The 21,707-nt window shown below is 44.8% G+C and overlaps 1 protein-coding gene across 2 annotated transcripts in view; it reads left to right on the forward strand.

Annotated features, from left to right (window-relative positions):
- The window catches only part of VWA8 (von Willebrand factor A domain containing 8), an 875,413-nt gene that overhangs the window by 278,479 nt on the left and 575,227 nt on the right, over positions 1–21,707 (forward strand). For both annotated transcript variants that reach the window (XM_063952874.1, XM_063952875.1), the window contains exons 14-15: positions 7,677–7,837; positions 9,601–9,714. In XM_063952874.1, coding sequence (XP_063808944.1) covers positions 7,677–7,837; positions 9,601–9,714 — 275 coding nt within the window. The remainder of the gene's footprint in view (positions 1–7,676; positions 7,838–9,600; positions 9,715–21,707) is intronic.

A 21,707-nucleotide genomic window follows, 5' to 3' on the forward strand; every position in this document is an offset into this window, starting at 1 on the left:
ATGGAAAGCTTAGTGAAATTGTGGCAGTGGTCACAAGGTTGCCAGAGATCAGTACGAGTTTTAACCGCAACAGGAATTGCTGATGATATACTGTATAAGTAAATGTAAAAAAATAAGTAATACAGAAATGACAGAATACACAGGATAGACCAAAGCCAGGGCATTAATAAATAAATGCGTCAGCCATTGCACACCTAGGTCATGTCGCCAGACCTGTGCACTAGGCATGCAAAACCATATACTTACATAGAGTGGCTAGGTGTAGAAATGACATAAAGGACATACAAATGGCAAACAGAAAGGATCTTACAGAATATATTCTTTGCACTGACAATGAGGTGTTTCGTAGACCCCAATCTTTGCCTGTTTTCTATATCATATTTAGCCACAGATGCTAGCTGGAGTAGTGTCAGTCTGTGCTGATTTACACACTTTATCTGTGTTTGTTTACTTGATGACATATAGCCTGTTAAGGCCTTATAATGTAATGCAGTATTTATTTGCTATACTAAATATAAAATAACATAACCCTACATTAATAAGTAATTAATGATGATCATATTCACTCTTATTGCTATGTTATGTGTTATTCCAAGGGCTGGCTAATTATGAATCTAAAATACATGTATGTAGTGGAAAGCCTGTATAATATACAGTAGTTGGTACAAAGAATAAGCATTATTGACACGCTCAATTTGTGGACCTTAGCGGAGCTTCTGTATTGCAATATTATATAATGGAATACATATGTAATCCTTGCTGGCAGGATGCCGGCTGTCAGTATCCCGACAACGGCATCCCGGCCGCCAGAATTCCAGCAGTGGGGCGAGCCCCTTGCGGGCTTGCTGCACTCGCCTTGTTGCGTTTACCATGCTCACAAGATCTATTCTCACTCTATGGATGTCGTGGGCACCCACGAGTGGGAATAGCCCCTGTGAGCTGGTATTTCGGCTGTTGGGATCCCGGCTTCTGTATCCTGACCGCCGGGATCCCGACAGCCGGCAAATTGATTGCCTCTCGATATTATGTCTGTGATGAAATTAAGGAAGCTAAGAAAGAAATAACACTTCCTCCAAAAAGTACATTCATTCAGGTCCAGTTTAAGTTATAAGTAATGGAATCTACCTTGTGAAATCAACATTAAACGTAACATATTAACTCCCCCCAACACAAGCACACAAACACACACACACACACACACACACACACACACACACACACACACACACACACACACACACACACACACGTGTCTACACAGAAGCATGCTCTCTGTAGTAATTCTTACCCATAGCAATGAAGGTGATTCAGCCTTTCTATGCCTGTGTGGCCTCATGTGCTTCAGACCGCAGAGTAATAGAGACATTTAGTAGAAAATGAGGGTTTTGCACTTATAGGGGTATATGCAATTGCGGTCGAATTCCCGAAATTGTCGAATTTCGGGTCATTTTCGACCAAAAAAAAAATTTGCCTATGCAATTCAGTGCTTTCCGACCAAAAAACGGACTTTCAAAATCCGACTTTTTGAAATTCGAATTTTTGCAAATTCGACTTTTCTGCAATGATATAAGTGCTGCAATTCGACCAAAGCATATTCAATTCAAGTTTGGAAATTCGACAGCAGTGCTTTTAGACAGCAAATTCGTCATTTTCAATCCGCCACACTTTGGAGGGTGAAAACAAATAAAAAAAATTTAAACATGTTTTTTTTTGTGTTTTTTTTTTTGGGAATAGCAGATCTATTTATATTAGAAGGGATTAGGTACTTTTTTTTTTTTTTTGGAGGCACAAATATTATTTATATATTTTTTAAAATATTATTTATTTATTTATTTATTTTTATTGCTGGAACGGTAAAATCCTAAAAAAAAATGGCGTGGGGTCCCCCCTCCAAAGCATAACCAGCCTCGGGCTCTTCGAGCTGGTCCTGGTTCTAAAAATGCGGGGAAAAAATTGACAGGGGATCCCCCGTATTTTTAAAACCAGCACCGGGCTCTGCGCCTGGTGCTGGTGCCAAAAATACGGGGGACAAAAAGCGTAGGGGTCCCCCGTATTTTTAACACCAGCATCGGGCTCCACTAGCTGGACAGATAATGCCACAGCCGGGGGTCACTTTTATGCCGTGCCCTGCGGCCGTGGCATTAAATATCCAACTAGTCACCCCTGGCCGGGGTACCCTGGGGGAGTGGGGACCCCTTCAATCAAGGGGTCCCCCCCCCCCCAGCCACCCAAGGGCCAGGGGTGAAGCCCGAGGCTGTCCCCCCCCCATCCAATGGGCTGCGGATGGGGGGGCTGATAGCCTTTTGTGATCATGAAAAGAATATTGTTTTTTCCAGCAGTACTACAAGTCCCAGCAAGCCTCCCCCGCAAGCTGGTACTTGGAGAACCACAAGTACCAGCATGCGGGAGAAAAACGGGCCCGCTGGTACCTGTAGTACTACTGGAAAAAAAATACCCAAATAAAAACAGGACACACACACCGTGAAAGTAAAACTTTATTTCATACGTCGACACACACATACTTACCTATGTTCACACGCCGACATCGGTCCTCTTCTCCATGTAGAATCCAGGGGTACCTGAAAATAAAAGATCAATATACTCACCTCAACCAGGCTCCAGAGATAAATCCACGTACTTGGAGAAAAAAACAAACCGAACACCCGCTCCATGCCGGACTGAAAGGGGTCCCATGCTGACACATGGGACCCCTATCCCCGAATGCAGAGAGACCTGTCAGTGACAGCTGTCACAGAAAGGTCTCTATAGCCAATCAGGAAGCGCAACTTCGTTGCGCTCATCTGATTGGCTCTGTGCGTCTGAGCAGACAGCGCATCGCACAGCCCAGTCCATTATATTCAATGGTGGGAACTTAGCGGCTAGCGGTGAGGTCACCCGCCGGTCAGCGGCTGACCGGCGGGTGACCCCCCCGCTAGCCGCTAAGTTCCCACCATTGAAAGAAATGGAGCGGCTTTGCGATGCGCTGTCACATCACAGACAGCGCACAGCCAATCAGATGAGCGCCACGGAAGTAGCGCTTCCTGATTGGCTGAAGGGACTTCAGTGACAGGAGTCACGTGATGTCCCGGCATTCGGGAGAAAGGGGTCTGATGTGAAAGCATTGGACCCCTTTCTAGTCCGGTATGGATCGTTGTTCGTTTTTTTGTTTTGCCAAGTACGTGGATTATCTCTGGACCTGGATGTACCTCTGGACGCTGGAAGGTGAGTATAATTTTTTCACAGGTACCTCGGATCGTCGGAGACCGTGGCAGTCGGCGTGTCAACATAGGTAAGTATGTGTGTGTCGGCTGTCGGCGTATGAAATAAAGTTTTACTTTCACGGTGTGTGTGTCCTGTTTTTATTTGGGTATTTTTTTTCCAGTAGTACTACAGGTACCAGCGGGCCCGTTTTTCTCCTGCATGCTGGTACTTGTGGTTCTCCAAGTACCAGCTTGCGGGGGAGGCTTGCTGGGACTTGTAGTACTAATGGAAAAAACAATATATTTTTATTATCACAAAAGGCTATCAGCCCCCCCATCCGCAGCCCATTGGATGGGGGGGGGACAGCCTCGGGCTTCACCCCTGGCCCTTGGGTGGCTGGGGGGGGGGACCCCTTGATTGTAGGGGTCCCCACTCCCCCAGGGTACCCCGGCCAGGGGTGACTAGTTGGGTAGTTAATGCCACGGCCGCAGGGCACGGCATAAAAGTGACCCCCGGCTGTGGCATTATCTGTCCAGCTAGTGGAGCCCGATGCTGGTGTTAAAAATACGGGGGACCCCTACTCTTTTTGTCCCCCGTATTTTTGGCACCAGCACCAGGCGCAGAGCCCGGTGCTGGTTTTAAAAATACGGGGGATCCCTGCCCAATTTTTCCCCTGCATTTTTAGAACCAGGACCAGCTCGAAGAGCCCGAGGCTGGTTATGCTTTGGAGGGGGGACCCCACGCCATTTTTTTTTCGGGTTTTTCCCGGTTTTTCCCGTTTTTTAAAATCGCGGCAAAATCCGCCAAATCGGCCGATTTTCGCCCGCGATTCTGGCGAATCCGTTTTTCATTGAATATGGTGAATTCCGGAAGCCACCTTCCGGAATTCACCTGGCGAATTTAGTCGAATTAAAAAACGGCGAAAAATTGCCGCGATTCGCCGTGAATTGCATATACCCCATAATGTATTATGAAAATATATTTGTAGCTTCCGTGACTGCAAAGGAAAACCTTGAAAGATGACTTAATGATGGGTTGCTGTCCTCTATATACTGTATATCTTCCTGAAGTGAACAAAATGGGTCAGGTGGATGATGCTCTACTAGAAATGTCATATTAGAGAATGACTTGAAATAAATACTAAACCTAGTTTAAGTTCAGTTTTATTTCATGATCACCGATATCTATCACCAGTAAACAGAACTACAGTATACCTTTTACTTGCTTTCATTGGGTATTGTGATTATTTATGTGGGAGATTTGCAAATTCTAGAATAGAACTCCAGAGCACCGTGACCAGGCTCTTTTGAACAATGCCAATCTTTTCAGTGCACATCTATAATCTTGTAGTAAAAGTGATGCTCCTGAGTACAAAAAAGGGGAATATCAACAGCTACAGGATATTGTGCACTACTGTGTTTTTTTGCTTTAACTGGCGGGAGTCTTTTAGCTGTCCCATGTCTGGATAGGGATGATTCTAAACGGGTGTGGTTAAATAGATCTACAGTAGAAGATAGACAGTCAGTAGGTATACCCCAAATGGTTGACAGCGTCAAAACTTTTACATGGAAAAGGCAGACAGTAGAAAAGATTGAGAGGTGCAAAAGGTCGAAAGGGTCAAAATGTTGACATGAAAATGGTTGACAAGTTTTTTTTGTGTCATTTTGTATGTTTCACCATATCTGAGCCAAATTAGTGGAAACATGTATTCTCGACATGCTTCAGGCAAGGTGTCTCGTTCCACTACCGCTGTGCATGGCACAGGTTACTATCCCTAATCGTAGTCCATGTCGATGGTAGAGGCTGAAAAAGTTGGGGGAAAAAATTAAAATTTTGTTTTGAACATGTGTGTCGACCATTGTCATGTCGACCTTTTGAACCTGTTGACATTAAACACTATCTGTTATCTGTCGACTTTTTGACTGTCCACCATTTGGGGTCAACCTATTGACTATCTTTTTACTGTAGAGCTATCAACCGGATACCATTCTAAACTCCCCTTAAGCGCACTACACACTCAGCGATGTTGCAGGGCGATATGATCGATAATGTTCAGAAATGAATGATATATCGTTCATATCGTTTAATGTGGAGGTACCGACGATGCACGGCCTCGCGGTCTTTCATCGTTGCTTCTCCGTCATTTTTTCAATGCAAGTCAATTTGGACGAGATCGATCATCATTCAGATCGATCAGCGTCCAAATTGCATACATCGCTGAGTGTGTAGGGCCGATTACTGGCTTTATTTTGATATTTAGGACTAATTGTAGACATTAACATTGCATATTTCTTATTTAGCACAAATATTTAATTACACTGTATACTCTTCATGTTTTTGAGCACTAGCATGTGAGTTTAACAAGGAGAATATGTGCATGGTTTCAGGAACATAGAATTGCTTAAAAATAAATGTAAGGACTATTACATTTCCTCAAAAGCAACTCAAAGAATAAAATTCACTGTTGTACTGAAGGCGGGGGGTCACTGAACCATTGTACGGAACCCAGGAAAACAAGCTCATTAAAACCCAGCACTCAGAGACATAGCACATCTCTGCATGAAAGTGTTTCTACCTTCTAAAACAGGCTCCGTAATGTACCATAATGAGGCAAAAATAGATGGTTAAGGTCGTGATCTTTGATTCAAAGGGCATAATAGAAGGGTGGCAGGAATAGCTGAAATGCATTTAATCAATTAACTGGAGATAATTTGCCTCCTCAAAGGGGGGGTGTTTAGATATATAGAATCAAGCTGTTTAAGGAAACAGAATGTTTCTTGCTAATAAGGAAACACAATTACTAAGGAATATATTCAAGTGTTTTTCTGTTGCTGTTTTACATTTAAACATAGCAGACATATTTTGAAATTAAGAACCATAAAAAAACTTTTAGAACATTATTTGGCAGATTTATATCATTTACCATTATCATTTAAATCCCTGTGGTGAATAAGCTGTGCATTTATTTATAGTTGCTACATTAAGGAAAGTTGTTTCTGAAGCTTTTGGGTAGCTAAGATGATCTTAGCAGGAAGACTAATTGCTCTCTTGGCAACTGTATTCTCATGTATTGTATGTTTAATGGCATTTTATTCACTCCTTAGTGAGACTCTACATAACTTCTAAATACTAACAAAAAATGAAATACTCTACTCATTGGTTATTTTAAATGGTTTAAGTTGTGGTTTAGTAGACTTTATCTGGTCAGAGCTGAATGGTGGCCATTCCACTCTGAAGCTTGGAGGCAAGTCTATGTGACTAAACCAAGAATAATATATGACTAAATAAAATGTAAGACTACTGTATAACTTGAGACATGTTCCAATAAATAAATAATTTCCATCGCACAATGGGCCTGATATAGATGTGGTTGGAGGTGCAATCGCTGCTGCTTACATGGGTGGTCATTCCGAGTGGATCGCTCGCTAACAGTTTTTAGCAGCCGTGCAAACGCTATGCCGCCGCCCACTGGTAGTGTATTTTAGCTTAGCAGAAGTGCGAACGAAAGGATCGCAGAGCGACTACAAAATAATTTTGTGCAGTTTCAGAGTAGCTTCAAACCTGCTCAGCACTTGCGATCACTTCAGACCATTTAGTTCCTGATTTGACGTCACAAACATGCCCTGCGTTCACCCAGCCACGCCAGCATTTTTCCTGGCACGCCTGCGTTTTTCCGAACACTCACTGAAAACGGTCAGTTGACACCCAGAAACACTCTCTTCCTGTCAATCACTCTGCGGCTGCCAGTGCGACTGAAAAGCATCGCTAGACCCTGTGTAAAACTACATCGTTCGCTGTAACAGTACGCTGCGCCGCATACGCATGCTCAGAACTGCCATTTTTTTGCCTCATTGCTGCACGGCAAACAACTCGGAATGACCACCATGGAGCGTGTGCAAATCGCTCCATGTGTTAATGCAGCAGGAGACACTGATATAGACGCCTCTTATTTGCATCAGTGATCTCTGCTGCATCATAGGATGCAATATCGGATCAACTGCAACCCATGGGTTTGCACAAGCCGGCCCCTGCAGTTCCTACAAAGAGGCCAGGAAATATTCTGTCTTCCGACCGGAGATACCGGCCTCGACACTTCCCCAAAAGGGAGGTGACACACCTCTGTTTTGGGAAACTGCGCCCGTTACCTCCCCCTGCCTGCCCTCGAACGGCAGCAGACTGTCAATCACTGTTTTACTACTGACAAATTATTATCATCGCTTAAAATAATACTATCAAATATCATATAAGGACTTTTTATCTACTGCCCCAAAGGCTATATCAGTTTCTGGAAAATCAAGTGCTTCTACTCAGGTTATCAGTCATAGTTAAAGAATATGTTTTAACCAGTAGGCTTCAAATTATTCTGCACAATGATGCTAAGAGCTTGCATATGCTTATTTTATTTATTGAAATTTAACACAACACTGCATATATTTTTTTTTTTAAACTATTTTGTATTGAATTGACATATGCAGGACATGACAGCCAGAGACTTGCTGCAGCAGAGATACACGCTGCCAAATGGAGACACTGCCTGGAGACTGTCTCCTCTTATCATGGCTGCTTTGGAAGGGAAGCTTGTAATTCTTGATGGTATCCATCGAGTCAACCCAGGAACTCTAGCTGTGTTGCAAAGGTCAGTAGCCACTAAGTACTAGACGGTGCTAGATAAACTACGTCATGAACCAATCTTCAATCATATAAATGTTGTTACCCTGACTACAGTCATGCTAATTATGTATATGGAAAAAAACATAAAAATACCCACTATTACATAATATGAGAGAGATCACTGTCTGTTCACTGACTGGAGTCTCAGATTGTGTGCATATAGCCTATATACATATATCATTTACACTTAGGTTATAATATTCCATATGCAGTATGAGCAGAGATTGGATTATTTTATTAGGTATCCTAGATTGAGGGTATTGATTACAGCTAATAGAAGCAGATATTTTAAATAAGAATTATCTTTCTATTAATGGTTTATAGCTGAATTGCTATAAATATGGCTTTAATCTTTATATTTATATACCACTGAATTGCTAATTTATTATAGAGGACTAACATTATGCAATATTATGTACATGAATGTTTGTTAAGCACTGGCAACCAAAAATATAATACTATACAGTATAATCCCTAAAATGCTGTATTCATTGAAAGTAGTGGTGTGATAACTCCAGGAGTTTTGTTAAATACCTACATCCAAAAATCTCTGTTCCACAATGTAGCTTTTATTTATTTGCCAGCACTCCATAGATAGTGATTGTTTTGATTGCACCCCTCCCTCTAATGTGACTCTGCCATTTAATTTAAAAATGTCTGTCAAAGGAATCTCTAATATTACATTATGAGTAATTATTATGCTGTCATTACACTCCCGTATCCAAAGCACAGAGGAACTGTGAAAGAATACCGGCCTAGAATGAGCACGACTCCAACTTTGAGGCTGGTATTTTCATATACCGTACATTTATATATTATGCTCTCTCCTGTGTGGATAGAGAATAGGCAGGATAGAGAATTCCTAATGGAATTAAAGGAGCTAATAGAGCGATTGCCGGCTGCCAATAGTAAAAGCCCAGTGCGTCTTGCAGCATACTGCATCAGAATGGCTACATCTGTACTGTAGGGGTGGTGGTCTTCAGGTTGCCGGCGGCCGGGCTCCCGGCGACCACCATACAGGCGCCGGAATCCCGACTGCCGGCATACCGACATCTTTTCTCCCTCTTATGGGTCCACGACCCCCCTGGAGGGAGAATAGATAGCATAGCGCGACAGTGTGGCGAGCGCAGCGAGCCTGCAAGGGGCTCATTTGCGCTCGCCCAGCTGTCGGTATGCCGGCGGCCGGGATTCCGGCGCCGGTATGCTGGTCGCCGGGACCCCGACCGCCGGCAAACCATACTACACCCGTACTGTAGTCCACTTTTTAAAAATCATGAGGAGTCCTCTGTAACCAATATTATACTTTATAGTGAGTATATTAATGGGAATAGCTGTATAAAGTTGACCAATCCCGATTTCAGTGTCTATAACGGCTGAATATTTACGTGGGCTCCCGTTGCATCCTTGTGGAAGAGATCTTGCCTTTTAGGTGTGTCCACTTGTGCAATATTTATATGATTTTTTTTTATGTTGTGGTACAATATTTCTAAGTAGTTATTGAAGCAACATTAATAACTCTTGCACTGAGATGATAAGTTGACTGGAATTCATCCTACTCCCTTTGAGTAGGGTGATCATGAACTGGGATTCTACTTTATTATTTACTCTAAAAAGAAAGTAGAAATATCAGATGATAGTGATGGCAGCTACTCATGGTATCTGGTATATTAATGGGTTAAACAGTTACACAGTTTTAAATTTACATTCTGTTCCTTATTGTCTTTATAGGCTGATCCATGACAGAGAGCTGACTTTGTATGATGGCACCAGGCTACTTAGAGAAGATCGTTATCAGCAATTAAAAAATGATTTACAACTCTCAGATAAAGAGCTGCAAGACAGGTAATTGCACAGTAATAAAATTATTGATAAATTACCAAGGACTGTATTTAACATTCTAGCCCCTGGTACCTGTCACGGTATGTTGCCAGCACATCACCAACCTCCTGCAGATTCATAGCTCATACATTGTTGCTAACCATTTCTATCCCGCCAGACATTGGCTAAAGATGGGTTTAGCATAGAGCATTCTTTTAGGGCTCAGTAGGATTTACAAACGATAGGGATGCCATCTGTCAGTATACTGACAACCGCATCCCGGCCGTCAGTACGCCGGCAGCGGTGCAAGCGCAAAGAGTCCCCTTGCGCGATCGCTGTGGGCTCGGTGGCTTGCTGCGCTTGTTACCGGTTCTATTCCCACTTTATAGATATCATGGACACCCATGAGTGGGAATAGACCCTGTAAGCTGGGGATTGTTAGCGCTCGGGATCCCAACTTCCGGCAACTCAACTGCATACCTGCTTTTAGCTAGATTTTGCAGCATCAGCGGTGATGAAATGTTGGTATGTTTGTTTTCTAATTCCCTACCCATATTTTGATTGGTTTGGCAGCCCATGGTCTAGCTGCATGTATGGAAGAGAATGGGACTTGAACACTACTGTCCACCTAATGAACATACTGTATGTGTATCCAATATAGAGTTTATAGTTGAGTACTATGCCAGTTGTTTTATTTTGGAACAAAGCATTAGAGTGATTAACGTGAAGATATTCATATATATAATTGGAAAATGTCCCAGATATAACACAGTCTGGTTCATTTTAATATCACATTTAATAGAAGCTTCTCATGAGCACCATTTGCTGGCTGGAGAAGATAAATAAGGACACTGTAAGAGTGATCTTCAGCTGTGTCATTTCTCATAGCTTCTGAAGCTTCCTTATGCAGCAAGTATAAAACACAAGCCAAAACTGGTGTTCTACTGATGATGGTGTTATAAATAGTGATGAGTGGGTTCGGTTCCTCGGAAACCGAACCCCCCCGAACTTCACCCATTTTACACGGGTCCGAGGCATACTCGGATTCTCCCGTATGGCTCGGTTAACCCGAGCGCGCCCGAACGTCGTCATCCTGCTGTCGGATTCTCGCGAGATTCGGATTCTATATAAGCAGCCGCGCGTCGCCGCCATTTTCACTCGTGCATTGGAAATGTTAGGAAGAGGACGTGGCTGGCGTCCTCTCCGTGTATTGTTGATGCAAATATTTGTGCTTGCTTATTACTTAATTGTGGGGACTGGGGAGCAGCTGTATATTAATAATATAGGAGGAGTACAGTGCAGAGTTTTGCTGATCAGTGACCACCAGTTTTATCCATTCTCTGCCTGAAAAAAAACGCTCCTTATCTTTTTTTTTTTTTTCTCTCTCTTCATTGCTCGCTTCCACCCCACCATGTGTTTTTCCTGTAATGTTTACCTCCACTGATTGCACACCTTTCCATTGTGCCCTACATGCAGGGTACATCATACTACTACATAAGCATCAGTTTTCCCATATATGAACTTGGCCCTTGTATGGCTCACCTCCCACAGTGTAACCTTCAAAGTGCACCCAACATGGCTGCCCCATATGGTACACTTGTGGATGGGATGAAAAATTCATGGACCTTGTGGTTTTATTGGAACCCTACTCTAAACTGTAGGACTCTGAAATCACCCCCATTTTGTGTCATCTCTTCTAGGGGTAAACTATTCCACCCTGGGTAATCCTACGCTGAGCGCCCAAGATGGCTGCTGCACTTGGTACCTGTGAGGGTGGAATACACAACCCTTGGAAGTTATTACCCAAAATGCCTGCACCAATCCTGCGTTATGCTTTCTGTGGGCTTAAGGTTTTTCTTTTATGTCTGTGTTGCTTGTCTATTGTTGTATTACTCAAATCCTCTGTATCATGTGCATTGTTTTTGATGTCTGTAAAGCGCCTTGAGTCCTGTTGGAGAAAGAGCGCTATATAAATAAAATGATTATTATTATTATTATTATCTGTGCTCAGTGTGCTGCATATATCTGTGCTCACACTGCTTAATTGTGGGGACTGGGGAGCAGCTGTATTATATAGGAGGAGTACAGTGCAGAGTTTTGCTGACAGCGACCACCAGTATACGTTGTCTGCCTGAAAAACACTCCATATCTGTGCTCAGTGTGCTGCATATATCTGTGCTCACACTGCTTTATTGTGGGGACTGGGGACCACCAGTATATTATATAGGAGGAGTACAGTGCAGAGTTTTGCTGACAGTGACCACCAGTATACGTTGTCTGCCTGAAAAACACTCCATATCTGTGCTCAGTGTGCTGCATATATCTGTGCTCACACTGCTTAATTGTGGGGACTGGGGAGCAGCTGTATTGTATAGGAGGAGTACAGTGCAGAGTTTCTCTGGCTGGGTCCACAGGATTATCCACAGGATAACATTGGGATATTGTCGAGCGACAGCGAAAATGGCACCAACACGGTCACAAGCTTTCTGGCCTCCCAGGATGCATTGGGGCCTCCACTATATAGTCCCGCCCACTGACTCAGTCAGATCAGTTTTTTGCTTGGTGCGGCAGGAAGCCGCATGGTCACAGGGCTGCTGTGAAAGCAGCCTTAAGTTTTCATTAATTTATTTTTATAGACTTACTGTTTTGGTTTTTGAGCGACTTCTATTAACAGCGTCTTAAACGCATATTAGAAAGAGTCGCTCCAACAACTCCCCACCGGGTCGCAACAACGCTTACCTCCGCGGTACAGTGCTGTCTCGACGGGCGTCTGTGTCGGATGTTCTAGCAGGTCCAGCAGACGTAACCAGGCTGTGGCCGGAGCATGGGGAGACGGTGAGTCTATGGACTTCCTCTTACTAGAGGGGTCAGGACACAGCTACACTGATTTGGTGGAGACTACAAACAGTGTGTTGATGCGCCGAACATCTCGAGTGTGACAGCGCTACGCTGCGGGGATCATAGGCGCCAGGACTAGGTAGAGGCCACGATCCTGGGAGTTTAAGTCAACAGGGGGTTTAAGACGCTCTCCTGGCCGCCCCTCCTCCGAGTTCATGGCCAGTTCCCGCGTGTCTCTCGTTTCATGAACTGAATGACCTCACTTCCGGCTCAGACGCTACCACGAGGGTACTCGGTCGCAGCTTAGACGCTTCGGTTGTGTACACTGGATATAAACCCGCCCAGACCGAGTCGCAGGCCTTTAGCGTCTGCATGCACGTGGAGTCGCTCAGCGTCCGTGTCCGTTGGTGAGCGTCCGTGTCCGATATCAGTTACCAAGAGCGGCAGTGTACACCAGTAGCGTCTGAATCCACTCAGCGTCTTACGAGCGTCTTTGCTTGGATATGGAAGTGTGGTGAGTCTCCCTGTATCCTGCTCTCTGGAGGCAGGGTATACAGTACTAAAAATTCTCTCTACTTCTTAGTATGCATTGTTAATTTTTTAGTACCTATTGCATATGAGACCTGTATATTACTGTGTTTTCTGCATGTTATGTTGAAATTAGAACCAGTTAAAACAGAAGTACAATTTTCCTACTTATGTTTAAGTTATTATGGAAGTTGTATTCTCATATGACAATGTCTAATGCTTTAACATGTGACTGACTGCTAGTATGTGTGCTGACTTTTCTGTGTAATGTCAGTCCTGTTCTGACCCTCAAATCAGGTGCACTGTGGTCAGATTGATTTCACCTCTATTTACTGATTATAGGGTGTTTTTCAGTCACAAAATTGTGTAGTCAATATCAGATAAAATGTCTGTGAGCGGCAAAAGTGATGAGGAGAATTTGTCAAGCACTCCCATAGCCCTAACATGCTTATCTTGTAAGTCAGGGGTAATTGATATGAATCAATTGGTCACTTATGAGGGTTTGTGTGCAAACTGTTTCGCTTTTCAGCGAAGTAAAAAACAGGAGTTAGTTCAACCTCCAGTAGAGCCACCTTGGAATATGTTCGCAAAGACTCTGTCTTGAATAGCGGACAGGTTAGCTCCGGTAGCACCACCTCAAGGCTTAGGTTACACTATGAACCCATACATGCAGCTCCCTTCCTATGGTTTGGTTCCAGTAGCTTCTACAAGCAACCAAGGGGCAGGTAAGACTAAGACAGATACGTCTGTATGGCAGACTACACAAGATGATACATCGGATGATGATGCAGAAACAATAGATTCAACTCCGTATGATGATCAGTCGCAGAGCTTTAGTTCAGAAGATGTAGCTGAACTCATTAATGCAGTGAAGGCTGTGCTTTCTCTGGAAGAACCAGCCAAGACAGCGTTAAAAGCAAAAGCACCTGTATTCAAACGAACAAAGTCAGTGAAAGCTGAATTTCCAGCGTCAGATGAGTTGACGGAAATGGGATTCTTATTATCCATTTCCTGCTGGAGATTGTTCAAAGAGAGAAGTTCCTCCAAAAGTAGATGCACATGTTCTGCGACTCGTGTCATCTACCTCTTTGAATGATGTCACAGACAGAAGGGTAGAGAGCCTATTGAAAAATATTTTTTCTCTTGTAGGTGCAGTGGTAAGACCTGCTATGGCTTCGGCCTGGGTAGCAAAGGCAATGGGCGAATGGATAGAGGAACTAGAGAATGACATCCCCTCTCCTACTAGGGAGCAAGAGAATCGTCTTTGCCGTTTAAGACAATCTGCACAGTATTTAGAAGAAGCAGCTATTGATGTAGGCAGTGTTGCTTCTAAAGCTTCAGCCCTGGTAGTAGTCACTCGCAGAGCAGTTTGGCTACGGACCTGGAAGGCAGATGCGGAGTCCAAGAAAGAATTGGAAGCATTGCCTTTCGTGGGTAATATATTATTTGGAAAACCTTTATCGGATATCCTAGAATCAGAGGCTGAATCGAAAAAGGTCAGATTTCCGGCTACCTATAACCCTAAGTCCAAGGGTTTAAAATTTCGCTCATTTCGCTGGCAAAGCAAAGCGAAAGCTAAAGAGGAGCCTAAACAACCCCAGTTTAAATCCAGGGGTAGGAAGCAGTGGGCTAGCAAAAAGCCAGCTTCCAAACCTGAACAGAAACCCTCAGCCTGAAGAGACGGACCTCCGCCTGGAGGATTCCAGGGTTGGGGGCCGACTCCTGCAATTTGCACACATATGGCAACAGTCAACAACAGATGCCTGGGTGCAGAAGGTAGTATCTCAGGGGGTATGGGTTCCCATTCAGGAGGCAGCCTCCTCAAAGATTTTTTTGCACCAGCCCGTCTCGTATAGAGTCGAAGGCCAATGCCCTGCAAGAAGCAGTCCAAAAATTACTGCAGTCAGGTGTGATTGTCCCAGTACCTCCATCACAAAAGGGACAGGGGTATTACTCCAATCTGTTTCTAATCCAGAAACCAAATGGGTCTTATCGACCAATTCTAAATCTGAAGATGTTGAACAACTACATATGGATCCCGAAGTTCCACATGGAGACGTTACGCTCCATAATGTTGGCTATGGAACCGGGAGACTACATGGTATCTCTGGATGTACGGGATGCTTACCTACATGTGCCCATAGCACTGTCACATCAGTGTTACCTCAGGTTTGCCATCCTCCAGGAACATTTCCAGTTCCAAGCTCTGCCTTTCGGGCTAGCTACAGCACCCAGGGTGTTTACCAAGATCATGGTGGTTATGGCAGCTTGTCTGCGCAAACAAGGGATAAGAATATTCCCATACCTAGATGACCTATTAATCTTAGCACAGTCGCAAGATTTACTGTTGAGCCATCTCCAACAGACGATAGTTTGTTTACAGAGACACGGGTGGCTCATAAATTGGGAGAAGTCGTCCCTGAATCCGTCACAGCGGATAGTTCATTTGGGGGCCATACTGGATTCAGACCTACAGAAAGTTCTCTTACCAGAGAAAAAAATAGTCAAGGTGCAGGTTATGGCTCAGGAAGCGTTGCAAGCCCAGACAATGTCAGTCCATGCAGCAATGCGACTGTTGGGTCTGATGGTATCAACGTTCGACATGGTGGAATATGCGCAATTCCACTCCAGACCGTTGCAGCATCTCATTTTGACCAAATGGAACGGAAATCATCAAACGATAAAGAAACAGGTGATAAATATTCCAGTAAATGTAAAAAGGTCTCTAGCGTGGTGGCTACAGACAGACCATTTAAACAAGGGGAGACCCTTTTGGATAAAAGAGTGGCAAGTCCTGAGGACAGATGCCAGCCTGCAAGGCTGGGGGGCGGTACTCGGAAGCCTATGGTTCCAGGGAAAATGGACCGCAAGGGGAAGTCGCCTGCCGATAAATCTGTTAGAAATAAGAGCCATTTACTTGGCCCTAGTTCAGGCAAAGGACAATCTACAAGGAAGACCAGTCCAGATCCGCTCAGACAATGCGACGGCAGTAGCATACCTCAATCATCAAGGAGGAACTCACAGCAAGAGTCTGATGGAGGAAGTAACTTCCATTCTAAAATGGGCGGAACTCCATCTCCCGGCATTGTCAGCAGTATTTGTCCCGGGTGTACTAAATTGGGAAGCGGATTTTCTCAGTCGGCACACCATTCAGGAAACCGAATGGGCACTACACCCAGAAGTGTTTCAGACACTGGTGAACAGATGGGGTCTACCGGAGATAGACCTTATGGCGTCTCGTCTAAACAACAAAGTTCCGAGGTACGGATCAAGAACAAGGGACCCAGGAGCGGTCCTGGTAGACGCACTGTCAGTAGAATGGAGGTTTCAGCTGGCATATCTGTTCCCTCCAATATCTCTGTTACCCAGAGTAGTGAGAAAGATAAAACAGGCAAAAGGAGCAATCATTCTAATAGCTCCAGCTTGGCCAAGAAGGCATTGGTACACAGATCTGTTGAGAATGTCCGTGGAAGCACCGATACTGATCCCTCAACGTCCAGATCTATTAATGCAGGGTCCTTGTTGTCACAGTCGTCTGGACCGTCTATCTTTGACGGCGTGGCTGTTGAAACCTCTATCCTAGAGGCTAAACGTTTTTCAAAACAAGTAATCGAAACCATGCTTAGAGCAAGAAAGCCTTCTTCGGCTCGTGTGTATCATAGAATATGGCAAGCCTATATTCACTGGTGTACTGGAAAAAATTACAATCCGAGATCTTTTAAAGTAGCTAGGATTTTGGATTTCCTTCAGGCAGGATTGGATAAAGGGTTGAAGGTTGCTTCCTTGAGGGTGCAAGTCTCAGCGTTGACTGTATGGTTTCAGCAGAAGATTGCTGACCTACAGGATGTACATAAGTTTTTCCAAGGAGTAGTACATATTTAACCTCCATTTGTTCCTCCTGCAGCTCCCTGGGATTTGAATTTAGTTCTAAAATTTCTCCAGGGTCCTTTGTTTGAACCACTTGAGAGAGCAGATCTTAAGTGGTTAACGGTTAAAGTTCTTTTTTTACTGGCAATGGCGTCAGCCAGAAGAGTGTCAGATTTAGGAGCATTATCTTGTAAGTCTCCTTTCCTAAATTTTTTTCCAGACAGAGCAGTTCTCAGAACGAGATCTAGTTATCTTCCAAAGGTGGTATCAAAGTTTCACCTGAATGAAGAGATTGTAGTCCCAGCTTTTCAGGTATCGGGACTATCTGCGGGAGAAGCGTCGCTGAACGTGGTCCGGGCTTTAAAAATCTACATAGATCGTACTAGTGCCATCAGGAAAACAGATTCCCTCTTCATCCTCTACGGATTCCATAGAAGAGGATGGCCTGCTAGTAAATAGACGCTGGCGAGATGGCTCCGAATGGTAATATCAGAAGCTTATTCTCATGCAGATCTCCCTATTCCGGCTAATGTCTCTGCACACTCTACACGTAAGGTAGGTCCTTCTTGGGCAGCACAACAGGGTGCTTCAGCAGAACAGATATGTAGGGCAGCCACTTGGTCTTCCATAAACACATTCATCAGACATTATGCCTTGGATACTTTTGCCTCTCATGGCGCAGACTTCGGGCGAAAGGTCCTCCTGTGCAATCAGGAGCGTCCCCACCACTAAAATGGCTTTGGGAATCCCAATGTTATCCTGTGGATAATCCTGTGGACCCAGCCAGAGAAATGAACGTTATGGTAAGAACTTACCGTTGATAACGTGATTTCTCTTATGTCCACAGGTATCCACAGGGATCCCACCCTGACGCACCTGATTTGAGGATCTAGACAATCACTAAACCTCTTCCTTCTTGTATGGAAGGGTGTGCATGTGTGTTCTTATCGCCTGTACAGGTCTCTACCTAATGTTCCTGCCTAAAATCGCTGTGGAAAGAACTGATCTGACTGAGTCAGTGGGCGGGACTATATAGTGGAGGCCCCAATGCATCCTGGGAGGCCAGAAAGCTCGTGACCGTGTTGGTGCCATTTCCGAAATTTCCATTTCGCTCGACAATATCCCAATGTTATCTTGTGGATACCTGTGGACATAAGAGAAATCACGTTATCAACGGTAAGTTCTTACCAGAACGTTCATTTTGCTGACAGTGACCACCAGTATACGTTGTCTGCCTGAAAAACACTCCATATCTGTGCTCAGTGTGCTGCATATATCTGTGCTCACACTGCTTTATTGTGGGGACTGGGGACCACCAGTATATTATATAGGAGGAGTACAGTGCAGAGTTTTGCTGACCAGTGACCACCAGTATACATTGTCTGCCTGAAAAACACTCCATATCTGTGCTGCATTGTATTATATAGTAGGAGTACAGTGCATAATTTTGCTGACCACCAGTATATAATATATAGGAGTACGGTACAGAAGGCCACTGCTGTACCTACCTCTGTTTCGTCAAGTATACTATCCATCCATACCTGTGGTGCATTTAAGTTTTGCACAGTTTGCTGACCACCAGTATATAATATATAGCATTACGGTACAGTAGGCCACTGCTGTACCTACCTCTGTGTCGTCAAGTATACTATCCATCCATACCTGTGGTGCATTTAAGTTTTGCACAGTTTGCTGACCACCAGTATATAATATATAGCATTACGGTACAGTAGGCCACTGCTCTACCTACCTCTGTGTCGTCATTCGTCAAGTATACTATCCATCCATACCTGTGGTGCATTTCAGTTGTGCGCAGTATATATAGTAGTAGGCCATTGCTATTGATACCGGCATATAATTCCACACATTAAAAAATGGAGAACAAAAATGTGGAGGTTAAAATAGGGAAAGATCAAGATTCACTTCCACCTCGTGCTGAAGCTGCTGCCACTAGTCATGGCCGAGACGATGAAATGCCATCAACGTCGTCTGCCAAGGCCGATGCCCAATGTCATAGTAGAGAGCATGTAAAATCCAAAAAACAAAAGTACAGTAAAATGACCCAAAAATCAAAATTGAAAGCGTCTGATGAGAAGCGTAAACTTGCCAATATGCCATTTACGACACGGAGTGGCAAGGAACGGCTGAGGCCCTGGCCTATGTTCATGGCTAGTGGTTCAGATTCACATGAGGATGGAAGCACTCATCCTCTCGCTAGAAAAATGAAAAGACTTAAGCTGGCAAAAGCACAGCAAAGAACTGTGCGTTCTTCTAAATCACAAATCCCCAAGGAGAGTCCAATTGTGTCGGTTGCGATGCCTGACCTTCCCAACACTGGACGGGAAGAGCTTGCGCCTTCCACCATTTGCACGCCCCCTGCAAATGCTGGAAGGAGCACCCGCAGTCCAGTTCCTGATAGTCAAATTGAAGAAGTCACTGTTGAAGTACACCAGGATGAGGATATGGGTGTTGCTGGCGCTGGGGAGAAAATTGACAAGGAAGATTCTGATGGTGAGGTGGTTTGTTTAAGTCAGGCACCCGGGGAGACACCTGTTGTCCGTGGGACTAATATGGCCATTGACATGCCTGGTCAAAATACAAAAAAAATCAGCTCTTCGGTGTGGAATTATTTCAACACAAATGCGGACAACAGGTGTCAAGCCGTGTGTTGCCTTTGTCAAGCTGTAATAAGTAGGGGTAAGGACGTTAACCACCTCGGAACATCCTCCCTTATACGTCACCTGCAGCGCATTCATCATAAGTCAGTGACAAGTTCAGAAACTTTGGATGACAGCGGAAGCAGTCCACTGACCACTAAATCCCTTCCTCTTGTAACCAAGCTCCTGCAAACCACACCACCAACTCCCTCAGTGTCAATTTCCACCTTACACAGGAAAGCCAATAGTCCTGCAGGCCATGTCACTGTCAAGTCTGACGAGTCCTCTCCTGCCTGGGATTCCTCCGATGCATACTTGAGTGTAACGCCTACTGCTGCTGGTGCTGCTGTTGTTGCTGCTGGGAGTCGATCGTCATCCCAGAGGGGAAGTCGGAAGACCACTTGTACTACTTCCACTAAGCAATTGACTGTCCAACAGTCCTTTGCGAGGAAGATGAAATATCACAGCAGTCATCCTGCTGCAAAGCGGATAACTCAGGCCTTCGCAGCCTTGGCGGTGAGAAACGTGGTTCCGGTATCCACCGTTAATTCAGAGGCAACTAGAGACTTGATTGAGGTACTGTGTCCCCGGTACCAAATACCATCTAGGTTCCATTTCTCTAGGCAGGCGATACCGAAAATGTACACAGACGTCAGAAAAAGAGTCACCAGTGTCCTAAAAAATGCAGTTGTACCCAATGTCCACTTAACCACGGACATGTGGACAAGTGGAGCAGGGCAGACTCAGGACTATATGACTGTGACAGCCCACTGGGTAGATGTATTGCCTCCCGCAGCAAGAACAGCAGCGGCGGCACCAGTAGCAGCATCTCGCAAACGCCAACTCGTTCCTAGGCAGGCTACGCTTTGTATCACCGCTTTCCATAAGAGGCACACAGCTAACAACCTCTTACGGAAACTGAGGAACATCATCACAGAATGGCTTACCCCAATTGGACTCTACTGGGGATTTGTGACATCGGACAACGCCACCAATATTGTGCGTGCATTACATCTGGGCAAATTCCAGCACGTCCCATGTTTTGCACATACATTGAATTTGGTGGTGCAGAATTATTTAAAAAACGACAGGGGCGTGCAAGAGATGCTGTCGGTGGCCCGAAGAATTGCGGGCCACTTTCGGCATTCAGCCACCGCGTGCCGAAGACTGGAGCACCACCAAACAGTCCTGAACCTGCCCTGCCATCATCTGAAGCAAGAGGTGGTAACGAGGTGGAATTCAACCCTCTATATGCTTCAGAGGATGGAGGAGCAGCAAAAGGCCATTCAAGCCTATACATCTGCCCACGATATAGGCAAAGGAGGGGGAATGCACCTGACTCAAGCGCAGTGGAGAATGATTTCAACGTTGTGCAAGGTTCTGCAACCCTTTGAACTTGCCACACGTGAAGTCAGTTCAGACACTGCCAGCCTGAGTCAGGTCATTCCCCTCTTCAGGCTTTTGCAGAAAAAGCTGGAGACATTGAAGGAGGAGCTAAAACAGAGCGATTCCGCTAGGCATGTGGGACTTGTGGATGGAGCCCTTAATTCGCTAACCAGGATTCACGGGTGGTCAATCTGTTGAAATCAGAGCACTACATTTTGGCCACCGTTCTCGATCCTAGATTTAAAACCTACGTTGTATCTCTCTTTCCGGCAGACACCAGTCTGCAGAGGTTCAAAGACCTGTTGGTGAGAAAATTGTCAAGTCAAGCGGAACGTGACCCGTCAACAGCTCCTCCTTCACATTCTCCCGCAACTGGGGGTGCGAGGAAAAGGCTAAGAATTCCGAGCCCACCCGCTGGCGGTGATGCAGGGCAGTCTGGAGCGAGTGCTGACATCTGGTCCGGACTGAAGGACCTGCCAACGATTACTGACATGTCGTCTACTGTCACTGCATATGATTCTCTCACCATTGAAAGAATGGTGGAGGATTATATGAGTGACCGCATCCAAGTAGGCACGTCAGACAGTCCGTACGTATACTGGCAGGAAAAAGAGGCAATTTGGAGGCCCTTGCAGAAACTGGCTTTATTTTACCTAAGTTGCCCACCCTCCAGTGTGTGCTCCGAAAGAGTGTTTAGTGCAGCCGCTCACCTTGTCAGCAATCGGCGTACGAGGTTACTTC

This window comes from Pseudophryne corroboree, chromosome 2, assembly GCF_028390025.1.
Source record: "Pseudophryne corroboree isolate aPseCor3 chromosome 2, aPseCor3.hap2, whole genome shotgun sequence".
In the NCBI taxonomy this organism is placed as follows: domain Eukaryota; kingdom Metazoa; phylum Chordata; class Amphibia; order Anura; family Myobatrachidae; genus Pseudophryne; species Pseudophryne corroboree.